Source organism: Lepus europaeus, chromosome 15, assembly GCF_033115175.1.
Source record: "Lepus europaeus isolate LE1 chromosome 15, mLepTim1.pri, whole genome shotgun sequence".
Taxonomy (NCBI): Eukaryota; Metazoa; Chordata; class Mammalia; order Lagomorpha; family Leporidae; genus Lepus; species Lepus europaeus.
The window spans coordinates 94,684,469-94,702,101 of record NC_084841.1 but is presented as its reverse complement, the minus strand read 5'-3'; the positions used below and the strand labels follow the sequence as shown (position 1 = coordinate 94,702,101).

General features: G+C 59.2%; 1 protein-coding gene across 1 annotated transcript in view; it reads left to right on the top strand.

Moving 5' to 3' along the window:
• IQGAP2 (IQ motif containing GTPase activating protein 2) overlaps window positions 1–17,633 on the top strand; it is a 214,306-nt gene that overhangs the window by 180,754 nt on the left and 15,919 nt on the right. Inside the window, exons 29-30 of the mRNA XM_062212560.1 lie at window positions 16,844–16,946; window positions 17,371–17,512. Of these exons, the coding sequence (XP_062068544.1) occupies window positions 16,844–16,946; window positions 17,371–17,512 (245 nt within the window). The remainder of the gene's footprint in view (window positions 1–16,843; window positions 16,947–17,370; window positions 17,513–17,633) is intronic.

Below are 17,633 nucleotides of genomic sequence, written 5' to 3'. Positions count from 1 at the left end.
CACGTGTGTATGTGCAGTCAGATGTGTGGGTCAGGCCTGTGTGTGCGGTCACACATGTGTGTGCAGTCAGACGTGTGTGAGGTCACACGTGTGAGATGTGTGGGACACATGTGTGTATGTACAGTCAGATGTGTGGGTCAGGCCTGTGTGTGCAGTCACACATGTGTGTGCAGTCAGATGTGTAGGTCAGACGTGTGTGAGGTCACACATGTGAGATGTGTGGGACACATGTGTGTATGTACAGTCAAATGTGTGGGTCAGGCCTGTGTGTGCAGTCACACATGTGTGTGCAGTCAGATGTGTAGGTCAGACTGTGTGAGGTCACACATGTGAGATGTGTGGGTCACACGTGTGTATGTGCAGTCAGATGTGTGGGTCAGGCCTGTGTGTACAGTCACACATGTGTGTGCAGTCAGATGTGTAGGTCAGACGTGTGTGAGGTCACACATGTGAGATGTGTGGGACACATGTGTGTATGTACAGTCAGATGTGTGGGTCAGGCCTGTGTGTGCAGTCACACGTGTGTGCAGTCAGATGTGTAGGTCAGACGTGTGTGAGGTCACACGTGTGAGATGTGTGGGACACACGTGTGTATGTGCAGTCAGATGTGTAGGTCAGACGTGTGTGAGGTCACACGTGTGAGATGTGTGGGACACACGTGTGTATGTGCAGTCAGATATATAGGTCAGACTGTGTGAGGTCACACATGTGAGATATGTGGGTCACACGTGTGTATGTGCAGTCAGATGTGTGGGTCAGGCCTGTGTGTGCAGTCACACGTGTGTGTACAGTCAGATGTGTGCGGCCTGCACAGGGCTCACTGTACAGATGCGCTCCAGCTTCCAGTCAAGTCTTTCAAACTCCCCACTGTTTTATTCCCCACCCCTCCCCCAAACAAGAAGCCCGGCTGGGCGAGATCCGGGCACAAAGCCAAGCGGTCCGTGAGGGTGGGGGCTTTGTCCACCTGCCGGAACCAGGTGCGTCCTGCGCCCACGGGAATCCCCCGGCTTTTCCCGTCCTATTCTGGGAGGTGAGGCCGTTCGCTCCGTGTTGGGGCCGACAGCAGGAAGAAGGCTTCCTGCCTGAGCTGGAAACCCCACTGCTGAGGAGCAGGCCACTCCCCCCAGTCCTGGGTGTGGGCAGACTCTGCTGTGGCCGGGGCCAAGGGCTGGGGGGAGGGGAGGCCTGGCTGGGTGTTCCTGCATTCACAGTGAAGAGAGCAGCTGAGCACCCGGGGCGTTCGTTTTTAAGTCCAGTTGGAATTTGGTTTCTGAAGACGGTTTTTAAAAGCTGACGGCGGGATTGTTTCAGTACTTGCTCATCAGAGCGGGGTCCGTGTGACGGTGAGAGGGCCTGGACCCGGATTCGGAGCGGCGTCCTGGCGAGCGCCTGGGGGCTGCTAGACTGCAGCTCTGGGCCCCCGGCTCTGGGTCTCACAGAGCACAGTGGAGAGGCGCCTCTCAGAGGTCCTGCACATGCTGTGTGGAGCACATGTCGGCAGGCAGCAACCCGCCGCTCTCCCAGACTCTCACCGAGCTGCTGCACAAAACCAAGGCCTCAGTGTGGCCCGGGAGGAAAGATCACAGCCGGCTTTTTTAAGATTCATTTACTCGTTCCTTCACTCAGTCATTTGGAAAGCAGTTAGAGAAAGAGAGCGAGAGACAGAGAAGGGTCTGCCGTTGTTGGTTCACTTCCTAAATGCCCACAACAGCCAAGGCTGGGCCAGGCCGAAGCCAGGAGCCTGGAACTCCATCCGGGTCTCCCACGCGGGTGCAGGGGCCCAAGCACTTGGGCCGTCCTCTACTGCTGGATCAGAAGTGGAGCAGCCGGGACTCGAACCAGCGCTCATATGGGATGCAGGTGTCCCAGATGGCAGCTTCACCCCCTGTGCTACCACGGCGGCCCCTGGATGTAGCTTTGGCTTCTCTGATATTTGCAACAAGCTCTCAGTGCATCTTCATCGATGAGACGACTGACCTCCCTTCCACTATACACGTGTATGAAGAAACGCCCAAAATCACAGGGAGGCGGGCGCCATGGCTCAACAGGCTAATCCTCCGCCTGCAGCGCCGGCACACCAGGTTCTAGTCCCGGTTGGGGTGCTAGATTTTGTCCCGGTTGCCCCTCTTCCAGGCCAGCTCTCTGCTGTAGCCCGGGAAGGCAGTGGAGGATGGCCCAAGTGCTTGGGCCCTGCACCCCATGGGAGACCAGGAGAAGCACCTGGCTCCTGGCTTTGGATCAGCGCGGTGCGCTGGCTGCGTTGCGCTGGCTGCAGCGGCCATTGGAGGGTGAACCAATGGAAAGGAAGACCTTTCTCTCTCTCTCTCTCACTGTCCACTCTGCCTGTCAAAAAAAAAAAAAAATCACAGGGAAAACTGCCTGCCAGTGCAGGATTCGCAAAATAATTCTCGACGGGTGAGCAGAGTCCCAGCAGTCAGATTCTGTGGCGCCTGGTCCGTCCCCAAGCCCAGCACCCGCGCGTGCAGAAGGCGTGGTCGGAGTCCACGTGTGCCGGGAGAGACTGTGTCCCGTGAACGGCATGGAGAGTGTTCCTGTAGCGGCTCCCCTGCTGCTCTGTGGCTCCGGCTCCTTTTGTCTACAAGAGTTGAAAACAGAGCCCAGCCCTGGGAACGGGGCTTGTGGCTGACTTGGAATTCTTTGATGCACTGGGTTGGGAGGAGAGGTGCGATGGGGCCGCGTCCCCAGCCGTCAGGCTGTGCAGCACTGTCACTCGGGCCACACGCCTGCCTCTGTCTGTGAGGAACGTGAGAGCCGTGTCTGGATGGGTCTCTAGTCTGTGATCTTCAGAGCAGGCGTAGAAGCCGCCCGAGGCACACGTGTGCAGGTGGCCAGCATCGTGCTCTCGTCTGAGTTACGTCCTCCCAAAACGCCGCATGCCCCGCCCATCCCAACATCACTCTTTGTCACCTCCGTCACCCGTTTCCCATTGTTGTGTGAACCCACTCACCTTTGTGACAGCAGCACGTATTTCTCAGCTTTGAACCGAGTACCTAGCTGTAGTGGAGACTCCCCGCTGTGCCGTCCGCAGGGGCTCTGGGGAAGTCTAGCAAGCAGCAGAGCCACACATGGGCACTGCTGGGCTCGGGCTCTGCGAGGGGCTTTCCCCTGTGGAAGCTCCAGGCAGCAGGTGTTGGGGGAGGGGTCCGGAGCATCTGTTGTTTTTAATTCCTGCCGTTAGACAGATAATGCTGCCCTTTACAGTCACAAAGATGGCGGCGATGCTGTGGCATAGCAGGTAAAGCCACCGCCTGCAGCGCCAGCATCCCATATGGGCACCGGTTCAAGTCCTGGCTGCTCCACTTCTGATCCAGCTCTCTGCTATGGCCTGGGAAAGCAGAAGAAGATGGCCCAAGTCCTTGGGCCCCTGCATCCACGTGGGAGACCTGGAAGACGCTCCTGGCTCCTGGCTTCGGAACGGCTCAGCTCCAGCCGTTGTAGCCAATTGGGAGCGAACCAGAGGATGGAAGACCTCTCTCTCTCTGCCTCTCCTTCTCTCTCTATTTAACTCTGGTTCTCAAATAAGTAAATAGACTTTTAAAAAAAATCACAAAGATGGAAAGAGGACCCAGAAGCTGTTGTCCAGGCAGCACTGTACTGGGGCGCAGGTGGACACTCAGGGCCTCAGCAAAGATGCGCTGTGTGTGGCCCGTTTGTTCTCAACAGAGGCTGAAACAGCTCGATGGGAAAAGAACAGCAGCAGACGGAGCTGGGACAAGCAGATCACCACATGGGAGACAGAGTGGGGCCCCTGTCCCACTCCTATGAGAAATGAACCCAAAGTGCGTCATGGACCTAAGAGTGAGAGCTGAAGCTGAAAATAACAACAAAACTCTGAGTGAACCGCAGACGTAGATCTTTGTGACCTGGGCTTTGGCAGTAGATTCTTAGATATAAACACCAGAGTCAGCAGAAGAAGGAGAGAAGTAACATTTCATCAACACTGAACACATTTGTGCCATAAACCGTGCTGTCTGGAAATTGAGGGGACCCCGAGATGGACTGTGAGAAAGTAACTGCCAATAAGCTGGTAAGGAATTTGTATCCAGAGCACGGAAAAAACTCCTACGGCTCAGTGCAGAATTAATAGATACATAATTCCGCGTGAGATCGAGCCGTGCCCCCCACAGGGCACAGCCACAGGGCACAGCCACAGGACAGGCAGCCAGGGCACGGGGGGAAGGGAAAGCGGTAAGAGCTCTGCTCTGCAGGGAACCCTGCGTCTCAGCAGCCACGCCCCGAGCCTCTCCCAGGCGTGCCAGCAGTGCACGGCACGTGACGGATGTGCCGCCTCTCGTGACCGGGCGCTTCAGGTCAGAACCACAGCAGGACGAGGCGACCGCTGACAGTACAGCAGCAGCAGACAGTAACAAGCGTGGGCAGAGGAACAGGAGAATGGAGCCCCCCACGTCCATCCGAGGGGGCGGTACTGCTGCAGGCACAGTGGAAGACAGCATGCCAGCTCCTCGGAAGTCATGAAGGACGTTGTCACGTGACCCAGCAGTTCCACTTCTGGACGTGTCTCCATAGAGTTGCAACCAGAGTCCAAGGGGTAGGAGTGCCCCCGTTCACACAGCGTCACTCACAGTAGCCCACGTTCAGTGGCAGAAGCACGGATGCACTGTGGTCAGCCCAGACGGGGGAGATCAGCCAGCCCAGACCGGGGGAGATGCTCACACTTGCCACGCACAGATGGCCCCTGAGTAGCATGAGGTGGTCACAGAGCAGGCACACACTGGCAAAGTCCACTCCTATGAGACACCTGGGACAGCTGGATCCACAGAGCTGGCAAGTCGTGGCTTCCAGAGGCTGGGAGGAATGGGCAGCAGGTGGTGACTGTGAGGGACACGCGTCCTGTCAGGGAGGGACAACAGGCGGTGGCCGTGAGGGACACGCGTCCTGTCAGGGAGGGACAACAGGCGGTGGCTGTGAGGGACACGCGTCCTGTCAGGGAGGGACAACAGGCGGTGGACATGAAGGACACGCGTCCTGTCAGGGAGGGACAACAGGCAGCAGGTGGTGGCTGTGAGGGACACGTGTCCTGTCAGGGAGGGACAACGGGCGGTGGCCGTGAGGGACACGCGTCCTGTCAGGGAGGGACAACGGGCGGTGGCTGTGAGGGACACGTGTCCTGTCAGGGAAGGACAACAGGCGGTGGCCATGAGGGACACGCGTCCTGTCAGGGAGGGACAACAGGCGGTGACCGTGAGGGACACGCGTCCTGTCAGGGAGGGACAACAGGCGGTGACTGTGAGGGACACGCGTGCTGTCAGGGAGGGACAACAGGCGGTGGCCGTGAGGGACACGCGTCCTGTCAGGGAGGGACAACGGGCGGTGACTGTGAGGGACACGCGTCCTGTCAGGGAGGGACAACGGGCGGTGGCCGTGAGGGACACGCGTCCTGTCAGGGAGGGACAACGGGCGGTGGCCGTGAGGGACACGCGTCCTGTCAGGGAGGGACAACGGGCGGTGGCTGTGAGGGACACGTGTCCTGTCAGGGAAGGACAACAGGCGGTGGCTATGAGGGACACGCGTCCTGTCAGGGAGGGACAACAGGCGGTGACTGTGAGGGACACGCGTCCTGTCAGGGAGGGACAACAGGCGGTGGCTGTGAGGGACACGCGTCCTGTCAGGGAGGGACAACAGGCGGTGGACATGAAGGACACGCGTCCTGTCAGGGAGGGACAACAGGCAGCAGGTGGTGGCTGTGAGGGACACGTGTCCTGTCAGGGAGGGACAACGGGCGGTGGCCGTGAGGGACACGCGTCCTGTCAGGGAGGGACAACAGGCGGTGGCCGTGAGGGACACGCGTCCTGTCAGGGAGGGACAACGGGCGGTGGCCGTGAGGGACACGCGTCCTGTCAGGGAGGGACAACAGGCGGTGACTGTGAGGGACACGCGTCCTGTCAGGGAGGGACAACAGGCGGTGACTGTGAGGGACACGCGTGCTGTCAGGGAGGGACAACAGGCGGTGACCGTGAGGGACACGCGTCCTGTCAGGGAGGGACAACAGGCGGTGACTGTGAGGGACACGCGTGCTGTCAGGGAGGGACAACAGGCGGTGGCCGTGAGGGACACGCGTCCTGTCAGGGAGGGACAACGGGCGGTGACTGTGAGGGACACGCGTCCTGTCAGGGAGGGACAACGGGCGGTGGCCGTGAGGGACACGCGTCCTGTCAGGGAGGGACAACGGGCGGTGGCCGTGAGGGACACGCGTCCTGTCAGGGAGGGACAACGGGCGGTGGCTGTGAGGGACACGTGTCCTGTCAGGGAAGGACAACAGGCGGTGGCTATGAGGGACACGCGTCCTGTCAGGGAGGGACAACAGGCGGTGACTGTGAGGGACACGCGTCCTGTCAGGGAGGGACAACAGGCGGTGGCTGTGAGGGACACGCGTCCTGTCAGGGAGGGACAACAGGCGGTGGACATGAAGGACACGCGTCCTGTCAGGGAGGGACAACAGGCAGCAGGTGGTGGCTGTGAGGGACACGTGTCCTGTCAGGGAGGGACAACGGGCGGTGGCCGTGAGGGACACGCGTCCTGTCAGGGAGGGACAACGGGCGGTGGCCGTGAGGGACACGCGTCCTGTCAGGGAGGGACAACGGGCGGTGGCCGTGAGGGACACGCGTCCTGTCAGGGAGGGACAACAGGCGGTGACTGTGAGGGACACGCGTCCTGTCAGGGAGGGACAACAGGCGGTGACTGTGAGGGACACGCGTGCTGTCAGGGAGGGACAACAGGCGGTGGCCGTGAGGGACACGCGTGCTGTCAGGGAGGGACAACAGGCGGTGGCCGTGAGGGACACGCGTCCTGTCAGGGAGGGACAACAGGCGGTGACTGTGAGGGACACGCGTCCTGTCAGGGAGGGACAACGGGCGGTGGCCGTGAGGGACACGCGTCCTGTCAGGGAGGGACAACGGGCGGTGGCCGTGAGGGACACGCGTCCTGTCAGGGAGGGACAACAGGCGGTGACTGTGAGGGACACGCGTCCTGTCAGGGAGGGACAACAGGCGGTGGCCATGAGGGACACGCGTGCTGTCAGGGAGGGACAACAGGCGGTGGCCGTGAGGGACACGCGTCCTGTCAGGGAGGGACAACAGGCGGTGGACATGAGGGACACGCGTCCTGTCAGGGAGGGACAACAGGCAGCAGGTGGTGGCCGTGAGGGACACGCGTCCTGTCAGGGAGGGACAACAGGCGGTGGCCGTGAGGGACACGCGTCCTGTCAGGGAGGGACAACAGGCGGTGGACATGAGGGACACGCGTCCTGTCAGGGAGGGACAACAGGCAGCAGGTGGTGGCCGTGAGGGACACGCGTGCTGTCAGGGAGGGACAACAGGCGGTGGCCGTGAGGGACACGCGTCCTGTCAGGGAGGGACAACAGGCGGTGGACATGAGGGACACGCGTCCTGTCAGGGAGGGACAACAGGCAGCAGGTGGTGGCCGTGAGGGACACGCGTCCTGTCAGGGAGGGACAACGGGCGGTGACTGTGAGGGACACGCGTCCTGTCAGGGAGGGACAACGGGCGGTGACTGTGAGGGACACGCATCCTGTCAGGGAGGGACAACGGGCGGTGGCCGTGAGGGACACGCGTCCTGTTAGGGAGGGACAACGGGCGGTGGCCGTGAGGGACACGCGTCCTGTCAGGGAGGGACAACGGGTGGTGGCCGTGAGGGACACGCGTCCTGTCAGCGAGGGACAACGGGCGGTGGCCGTGAGGGACACGCGTCCTGTCACGAGGGACAACGGGCGGTGGCCGTGAGGGACACGTGTCCTGTCAGGGAAGGACAACAGGCGGTGACTGCTCAGTCAGGGACATGTGTCCTGTCAGGGAGGGACAACAGGCGGTGGCTGTGAGGGACACGCGTCCTGTCAGGGAGGGACAGCAGGCGGTGGCTGTGAGGGACACGCGTCCTGTCAGGGAGGGACAACAGGTGGTGACTGTGAGGGACACGCGTCCTGTCAGGGAGGGACAACAGGCGGTGACTGCGAGGGACACGTGTCCTGTCAGGATGGGGCAGCAGGCGGTGACTGTGAGGGACATGCGTCCTGTCAGGGAGGGACAACAGGCGGTGGCTGTGAGGGACACGCGTCCTGTCAGGGAGGGACAGCAGGCGGTGGCTGTGAGGGACACGCGTCCTGTCAGGGAGGGACAACAGGTGGTGACTGTGAGGGACACATGTCCTGTCAGGGAGGGACAACAGGTGGTGACTGCGAGGGACACGTGTCCTGTCAGGATGGGGCAGCAGGCGGTGACTGTGAGGGACATGCGTCCTGTCAGGGAGGGACAACAGGCGGTGGCTGTGAGGGACACGCGTCCTGTCAGGGAGGGACAACAGGCGGTGACTGTGAGGGACACGCGTCCTGTCAGGGAGGGACAACAGGTGGTGACTGCGAGGGACACGTGTCCTGTCAGGGAGGGACAACAGGTGGTGACTGAGGGACACGTGTCCTGTCAGGGAGGGACAACAGGCGGCGGCTGTGAGGGACACGTGTCCTGTCAGGGAGGGACAACAGGTAGTGACTGAGGGACACGTGTCCTGTCAGGGTAGTGACAGTTTCTGAAGTCAGCGGTGATGGCTGCACAGCTTGAGAATGTCTCAGAAACCATTGCATATGGTTTTTTAGATTTATTTCTTTTTTTGCGAGGCAGAGTTACAGATAGAGAGGGAAAGACAGAGGTCTTCCAAAATCCGCTGACTCACTCCCCAAATGGCCGCAACGGCCAGAACTCGGCCAATCAGGAGCAGCAACTTCCAGGTCTCCCACGCAGATGCAGGACCCAAGGACTTGGGCCATCATCCACTGCTTTCCCAGGCCGTAAGCAGAGAACTGAATCAGAACAGGAGCAGCGGGACTTGAACCAGCACTCATATGGGAAGCCAGTGCCGCAGGCGGAGGCTTAACCTACGAGGCTACAGTGCACATACATTTAAATGCACTAATGGATTTAGTGGTGTGTGAATTGTATCTCAGTAAAGCTGTTGGGAAAAAAAGATTGAAAATAGAGAACAGACTTAGTCGTGATTCAGAGCCTGATGACATAGTTGCTCAAACATCTACGGTTGTGTCTCCTCTGAGGAGAATCCTTGGCCCTGTGGTTTGGAACATTGTTTGAGTGTCTTTATGAATAAGAAAAGAAGCTTTTTCGTGCTAATCCTGGAGACTGAGATGCGCCCCCGCCCACCTCTGCCCTCAGCCCTGACCCAGCCCTGAGTGTTTGGGGTCCACGCCATGGGAAGCCACCCACCCCGTCTGGGTCCTGGGGAAGAAATTCTAGGGCTTCGCTGCCATCCCCACCCGGAGCCCTGTCCAGCACCAGGCCGTAGGTGGAAAGAGCTGCTGGCAGAGACAGACACGCGCAGGAGAGAAGTGTGATGACTCCCTGCTCTGCTCCGGAGAGAACAGGCCCCACTGCGGCACTGCGGCCTCCTCCTGGCCTCTCTTGCCCCGGTCCTTGTCTGCGCACGGTGAGCGCAGAGGTTAGGCGGGAGACACGATGCAGTCTCACTGGATACGGGTTTCGGCACACCTCAGGCTGTGGTTTCTTGAGGAGAGGAAGCACTTCACTCTGGGGAAAACATCGCTTTGTTCCCTCTTGTATTAGATCTCAGGCTTGTATTTGAGACTCAGACGGTACCAGGAGGAAGCTGTGAACACGGACGTGTCTGTCACCCTGTGCTCTGTCTGCCGAGTCAGTCACAATGGCAGAGCTGACTGTGCTCCCCTCTGTGAGCTGTGTGAGCCGATGTGTGTGACCACTGCAGAGCTGACTGATGGTGTCGCTACACAGACTGAGAGCTGACTCACCTGTGTGGGCTGTGTGAGCTGACGGGTGTGACTACAGCGGAACTGACTGTGCCCACTGTGTGAGCTGACGGTGTCCCTACACAGACTGAGAGCCGACTCACCTGTGTGGGCTGTGTGAGCTGACGGGTGTGACTACAGCGGAACTGACTGTGCCCACTGTGTGAGCTGACAGTGTCCCTACACAGACTGAGAGCTGACTCACCTGCGTGGGCTGTGTGAGCTGATGGGTGTGACTACAGCGGAACTGACTGTGCTCCCCTCTGTGAGCTGTGTGAGCCGATGTGTGTGACTACTGCAGAGCTGACTGACGGTGTCTCTACACAGACTGAGAGCTGACTCACCTGTGTGGGCTGTGTGAGCTGATGGGTGTGACTACAGCGGAACTGACTGTGCCCACTGTGTGAGCTGTGTGAGCCGATGTGTGTGACCACTGCAGAGCTGACTGACGGTGTCCCTACACAGACTGAGAGCTGACTCACCTGTGTGGGCTGTGTGAGCTGACGGGTGTGACTACAGCGGAACTGACTGTGCTCCCTTCTGTGAGCTGTGTGAGCCGATGTGTGTGACCACTGCAGAGCTGACTGACGGTGTCCCTACACAGACTGAGAGCTGACTCACCTGTGTGGGCTGTGTGAGCTGACGGGTGTGACTACAGCGGAACTGACTGTGCTCCCTTCTGTGAGCTGTGTGAGCCGATGTGTGTGACCACTGCAGAGCTGACGGTGTCCCTACACAGACTGAGAGCTGACTCACCTGTGTGGGCTGTGTGAGCTGACGGGTGTGACTACAGCGGAACTGACTGTGCTCCCCTCTGTGAGCTGTGTGAGCCAATGTGTGTGACCACTGCAGAGCTGACTGACGGTGTCCCTACACAGACTGAGAGCTGACTCACCTGTGTGGGCTGTGTGAGCTGACGGGTGTGACTACAGCGGAACTGACTGTGCTCCCTTCTGTGAGCTGTGTGAGCCGATGTGTGTGACCACTGCAGAGCTGACTGACGGTGTCCCTACACAGACTGAGAGCTGACTCACCTGTGTGGGCTGTGTGAGCTGACGGGTGTGACTACAGCGGAACTGACTGTGCTCCCTTCTGTGAGCTGTGTGAGCCGATGTGTGTGACCACTGCAGAGCTGACGGTGTCCCTACACAGACTGAGAGCTGACTCACCTGTGTGGGCTGTGTGAGCTGACGGGTGTGACTACAGCGGAACTGACTGTGCTCCCCTCTGTGAGCTGTGTGAGCCAATGTGTGTGACCACTGCAGAGCTGACTGATGGTGTCCCTACACAGACTGAGAGCTGACTCACCTGTGTGGGCTGTGTGAGCTGACGGGTGTGACTACAGCGGAACTGACTGTGCTCCCTTCTGTGAGCTGTGTGAGCCGATGTGTGTGACCACTGCAGAGCTGACGGTGTCCCTACACAGACTGAGAGCTGACTCACCTGTGTGGGCTGTGTGAGCTGACGGGTGTGACTACAGCGGAACTGACTGTGCTCCCCTCTGTGAGCTGACGGTGTCCCTACACAGACTGAGAGCTGACTCACCTGTGTGGGCTGTGTGAGCTGACAGGTGTGACTACAGCGGAACTGACTGTGCCCACTGTGTGAGCTGACGGTGTCCCTACACAGACTGAGAGCTGACTCACCTGTGTGGGCTGTGTGAGCTGACGGGTGTGACTACAGCGGAACTGACTGTGCTCCCCTCTGCTCTGTAAGCTGTGTGAGCCGATGTGTGTGACTACTGCAGAGCTGACTGACGGTGTCGCTACACAAACTGAGAGCTGACTCACCTGTGTGGGCTGTGTGAGCTGATGGGTGTGACTACAGCGGAACTGACTGTGCTCCCCTCTGTGAGCTGTGTGAGCTGATGTGTGTGACCACTGCAGAGCTGACTGATGGTGTCCCTACACAGACTGAGAGCTGACTCACCTGTGTGGGCTGTGTGAGCCGATGTGTGTGACTACTGCAGAGCTGACTGATGGTGTCCCTACACAGACTGAGACCTGACTCACCTGTGTGGGCTGTGTGAGCTGACATGTGTGACTACAGCAGAACTGACTGTGCCCACTGTGTGAGCTGACAGGTGTCCCTACAGCAGGCTGAGACCTGACTCACCTGTGTGGGCTGTGTGAGCTGACATGTGTGACTACAGCGGAACTGACTGTGCCCACTGTGTGAGCTGACAGGTGTCCCTACAGCAGGCTGAGACCTGACTCACCTGTGTGGGCTGTGTGAGCTGACATGTGTGACTACAGCGGAACTGACTGTGCCCACTGTGTGAGCTGACGGTGTCCCTACACAGACTGAGAGCTGACTCACCTGCGTGGGCTGTGTGAGCTGACGGGTGTGACTACAGCGGAACTGACTGTGCTCCCCTCTGTGAGCTGACGGTGTCCCTACACAGACTGAGAGCTGACTCACCTGTGTGGGCTGTGTGAGCTGACGGGTGTGACTACAGCGGAACTGACTGTGCTCCCCTCTGTGAGCTGTGTGAGCCAATGTGTGTGACCACTGCAGAGCTGACTGATGGTGTCCCTACACAGACTGAGAGCTGACTCACCTGTGTGGGCTGTGTGAGCTGACGGGTGTGACTACAGCGGAACTGACTGTGCTCCCTTCTGTGAGCTGTGTGAGCCGATGTGTGTGACCACTGCAGAGCTGACTGACGGTGTCCCTACACAGACTGAGAGCTGACTCACCTGTGTGGGCTGTGTGAGCTGACGGGTGTGACTACAGCGGAACTGACTGTGCTCCCTTCTGTGAGCTGTGTGAGCCGATGTGTGTGACCACTGCAGAGCTGACGGTGTCCCTACACAGACTGAGAGCTGACTCACCTGTGTGGGCTGTGTGAGCTGACGGGTGTGACTACAGCGGAACTGACTGTGCTCCCCTCTGTGAGCTGTGTGAGCCAATGTGTGTGACCACTGCAGAGCTGACTGATGGTGTCCCTACACAGACTGAGAGCTGACTCACCTGTGTGGGCTGTGTGAGCTGACGGGTGTGACTACAGCGGAACTGACTGTGCCCACTGTGTGAGCTGACAGGTGTCCCTACAGCAGGCTGAGACCTGACTCACCTGTGTGGGCTGTGTGAGCTGACATGTGTGACTACAGCGGAACTGACTGTGCCCACTGTGTGAGCTGACAGGTGTCCCTACAGCAGGCTGAGACCTGACTCACCTGTGTGGGCTGTGTGAGCTGACATGTGTGACTACAGCGGAACTGACTGTGCCCACTGTGTGAGCTGACGGTGTCCCTACACAGACTGAGAGCTGACTCACCTGCGTGGGCTGTGTGAGCTGACGGGTGTGACTACAGCGGAACTGACTGTGCTCCCTTCTGTGAGCTGTGTGAGCCGATGTGTGTGACCACTGCAGAGCTGACGGTGTCCCTACACAGACTGAGAGCTGACTCACCTGTGTGGGCTGTGTGAGCTGACGGGTGTGACTACAGCGGAACTGACTGTGCTCCCCTCTGTGAGCTGTGTGAGCCAATGTGTGTGACCACTGCAGAGCTGACTGATGGTGTCCCTACACAGACTGAGAGCTGACTCACCTGTGTGGGCTGTGTGAGCTGACGGGTGTGACTACAGCGGAACTGACTGTGCCCACTGTGTGAGCTGACGGTGTCCCTACACAGACTTAGAGCTGACTCACCTGTGTGGGCTGTGTGAGCTGACAGGTGTGACTACAGCGGAACTGACTGTGCTCCCCTCTGTGAGCTGTGTGAGCCAATGTGTGTGACCACTGCAGAGCTGACTGACGGTGTCCCTACACAGACTGAGAGCTGACTCACCTGTGTGGGCTGTGTGAGCTGACGGGTGTGACTACAGCGGAACTGACTGTGCCCACTGTGTGAGCTGACGGTGTCCCTACACAGACTGAGAGCTGACTCACCTGCGTGGGCTGTGTGAGCTGACGGGTGTGACTACAGCGGAACTGACTGTGCTCCCCTCTGTGAGCTGACGGTGTCCCTACACAGACTGAGAGCTGACTCACCTGTGTGGGCTGTGTGAGCTGACGGGTGTGACTACAGCGGAACTGACTGTGCCCACTGTGTGAGCTGACGGTGTCCCTACACAGACTGAGAGCTGACTCACCTGTGTGGGCTGTGTGAGCTGACGGGTGTGACTACAGCGGAACTGACTGTGCTCCCCTCTGCTCTGTAAGCTGTGTGAGCCGATGTGTGTGACTACTGCAGAGCTGACTGACGGTGTCGCTACACAAACTGAGAGCTGACTCACCTGTGTGGGCTGTGTGAGCTGATGGGTGTGACTACAGCGGAACTGACTGTGCTCCCCTCTGTGAGCTGTGTGAGCTGATGTGTGTGACCACTGCAGAGCTGACTGATGGTGTCCCTACACAGACTGAGAGCTGACTCACCTGTGTGGGCTGTGTGAGCCGATGTGTGTGACTACTGCAGAGCTGACTGATGGTGTCCCTACACAGACTGAGACCTGACTCACCTGTGTGGGCTGTGTGAGCTGACATGTGTGACTACAGCAGAACTGACTGTGCCCACTGTGTGAGCTGACAGGTGTCCCTACAGCAGGCTGAGACCTGACTCACCTGTGTGGGCTGTGTGAGCTGACATGTGTGACTACAGCGGAACTGACTGTGCCCACTGTGTGAGCTGACAGGTGTCCCTACAGCAGGCTGAGACCTGACTCACCTGTGTGGGCTGTGTGAGCTGACATGTGTGACTACAGCGGAACTGACTGTGCCCACTGTGTGAGCTGACGGTGTCCCTACACAGACTGAGAGCTGACTCACCTGCGTGGGCTGTGTGAGCTGACGGGTGTGACTACAGCGGAACTGACTGTGCTCCCCTCTGTGAGCTGACGGTGTCCCTACACAGACTGAGAGCTGACTCACCTGTGTGGGCTGTGTGAGCTGACGGGTGTGACTACAGCGGAACTGACTGTGCCCACTGTGTGAGCTGACGGTGTCCCTACACAGACTGAGAGCTGACTCACCTGTGTGGGCTGTGTGAGCTGACGGGTGTGACTACAGCGGAACTGACTGTGCTCCCCTCTGCTCTGTGAGCTGTGTGAGCCGATGTGTGTGACTACTGCAGAGCTGACTGATGGTGTCGCTACACAGACTGAGAGCTGACTCACCTGTGTGGGCTGTGTGAGCTGATGGGTGTGACTACAGCGGAACTGACTGTGCTCCCCTCTGTGAGCTGTGTGAGCTGATGTGTGTGACCACTGCAGAGCTGACTGACGGTGTCCCTACACAGACTGAGAGCTGACTCACCTGTGTGGGCTGTGTGAGCCGATGTGTGTGACTACTGCAGAGCTGACTGATGGTGTCCCTACACAGACTGATACCTGACTCACCTGTGTGGGCTGTGTGAGCTGACATGTGTGACTACAGCGGAACTGACTGTGCCCACTGTGTGAGCTGACAGGTGTCCCTACACAGACTGAGACCTGACTCACCTGTTCGGGCTGACGTGTGTGACTACAGTGGAACTGACTGTGCCCACTGTGTGAGCTGACGGTGTCACTACACAGACTGAGACCTGACTCACCTGTGTGGGCTGTGTGTGCTGACGTGTGTGACTATAGCAGCGCTGGCTGTGCTCACTGTGTGAGCTGACATGTGTGACTTCAGCGGAACTGACTACGCCCACTGTGTGAGCTGACAGGTGTCCCTACAGCAGGCTGAGACCTGACTCACCTGTGTGGGCTGTGTGGGCTGACAGGTGTGACTACAGCAGGGCTGACTGCTCACCTGTACTTACTGTATGAGCTGACGGGTGACTACAGCGGAACTGACTGTGCCCACTGTGTGAGCTGACAGGTGTCCCTACAGCAGGCTGAGACCTGACTCACCTGTGTGGGCTGTGTGAGCTGACATGTGTGACTACAGCAGAACTGACTGTGCCCACTGTGTGAGCTGACGGTGTCCCTACACAGACTGAGACCTGACTCACCTGTGTGGGCTGTGTGAGCTGACATGTGTGACTACAGCGGAACTGACTGTGCCCACTGTGTGAGCTGGCGGTGTCCCTACACAGACTGAGACCTGACTCACCTGTTCGGGCTGACGTGTGTGACTACAGTGGAACTGACTGTGCCCACTGTGTGAGCTGACGGTGTCACTACACAGACTGAGACCTGACTCACCTGTGTGGGCTGTGTGTGCTGACGTGTGTGACTATAGCAGCGCTGGCTGTGCTCACTGTGTGAGCTGACATGTGTGACTTCAGCGGAACTGACTACGCCCACTGTGTGAGCTGACAGGTGTCCCTACAGCAGGCTGAGACCTGACTCACCTGTATGGGCTGTGTGAGCTGATGTGTGTGACTACTGCAGAGCTGACTGACTGTGTTGCTACACAGACTGAGAGCTGACTCACCTGTGTGGGCTGTGTGAGCCGATGTGTGTGACTACTGCAGAGCTGACTGATGGTGTCCCTACACAGACTGAGACCTGACTCACCTGTGTGGGCTGTGTGAGCTGACATGTGTGACTACAGCGGAACTGACTGTGCCCACTGTGTGAGCTGGCGGTGTCCCTACACAGACTGAGACCTGACTCACCTGTTCGGGCTGACGTGTGTGACTACAGTGGAACTGACTGTGCCCACTGTGTGAGCTGACGGTGTCACTACACAGACTGAGACCTGACTCACCTGTGTGGGCTGTGTGTGCTGACGTGTGTGACTATAGCAGCGCTGGCTGTGCTCACTGTGTGAGCTGACATGTGTGACTTCAGCGGAACTGACTACGCCCACTGTGTGAGCTGACAGGTGTCCCTACAGCAGGCTGAGACCTGACTCACCTGTGTGGGCTGTGTGGGCTGACAGGTGTGACTACAGCAGGGCTGACTGCTCACCTGTACTTACTATATGAGCTGACGGGTGACTACAGCGGAACTGACTGTGCCCACTGTGTGAGCTGACGGTGTCACTGCACAGACTGAGAGCCGACTCACCTGTGTGGGCTGAGAGCCGACTCACCTGTGTGGGCTGAGAGCCGACTCACCTGTGTGGGCTGTGTCCCCTCACAGCTCCTGCTGCAGCACCTGGCCGCCATCGCCCCCGAGAAGAATGACTCCCTGGGCGAGCTGCTGGCGTCGCTGGGAGAGGTGCCCAGCGTGGAGTCGTTCCTGGGTAAGAACCGTTCCTTCCTCTGTGCCCCTGCTTGGGTTCGTTTGGGGGTGTCCTGTCCTAGAGCAAAGGGGCGCTCTGGACCTGGGGAAAGCGTCGGGGCTCCGCAGTGCGCACACCGGGCTATAAAGGGGCTGGGAGCTGGGCTCGGACCACGGACGGCGCCTGCCAGCCTGTCTGAACACCGGGGCCCCCGCCTAGGTTTCCTAAGGGTTTCTGTGGCCACGGCTGTGCTGTGAACCACGTTTGGAGGATCTGTGTCCCGTGTTCTCATAACGTCCACAGGTGTGGGGGACACTCAGGTTGTGAAGACCACGGCCTCCCCTCCCACGCCTGAGCTCCCGTGTTCCCACACAGCCTCTCTCGTGTGGTGAGGTCGTCCTCGCGTGGGAGCTGGACCAGTGACCCCCTTGCCATCTCCCTGCAGGAGAGGGAGCCGTAGACCCCAACGACCCCAACAGGGCAAACACACTGAGCCAGCTCTCCAAGACGGAGATCTCCCTTTCCCTGACGAGCAAGTACGACGTGGGGGACGGCGAGGCTGTGGACGGCCGGAGCCTCCTGATCAAGTAAGTGCCCGCCGCAGGGCGCGGGGCCCGGCGCCGTCCCACACCAGAGAACCCACGCAGCGCGTCTCAGAGCCGGTGACTAGTGAAATACACTCGCGCGTGAGACGCTGACCAGAGCAGA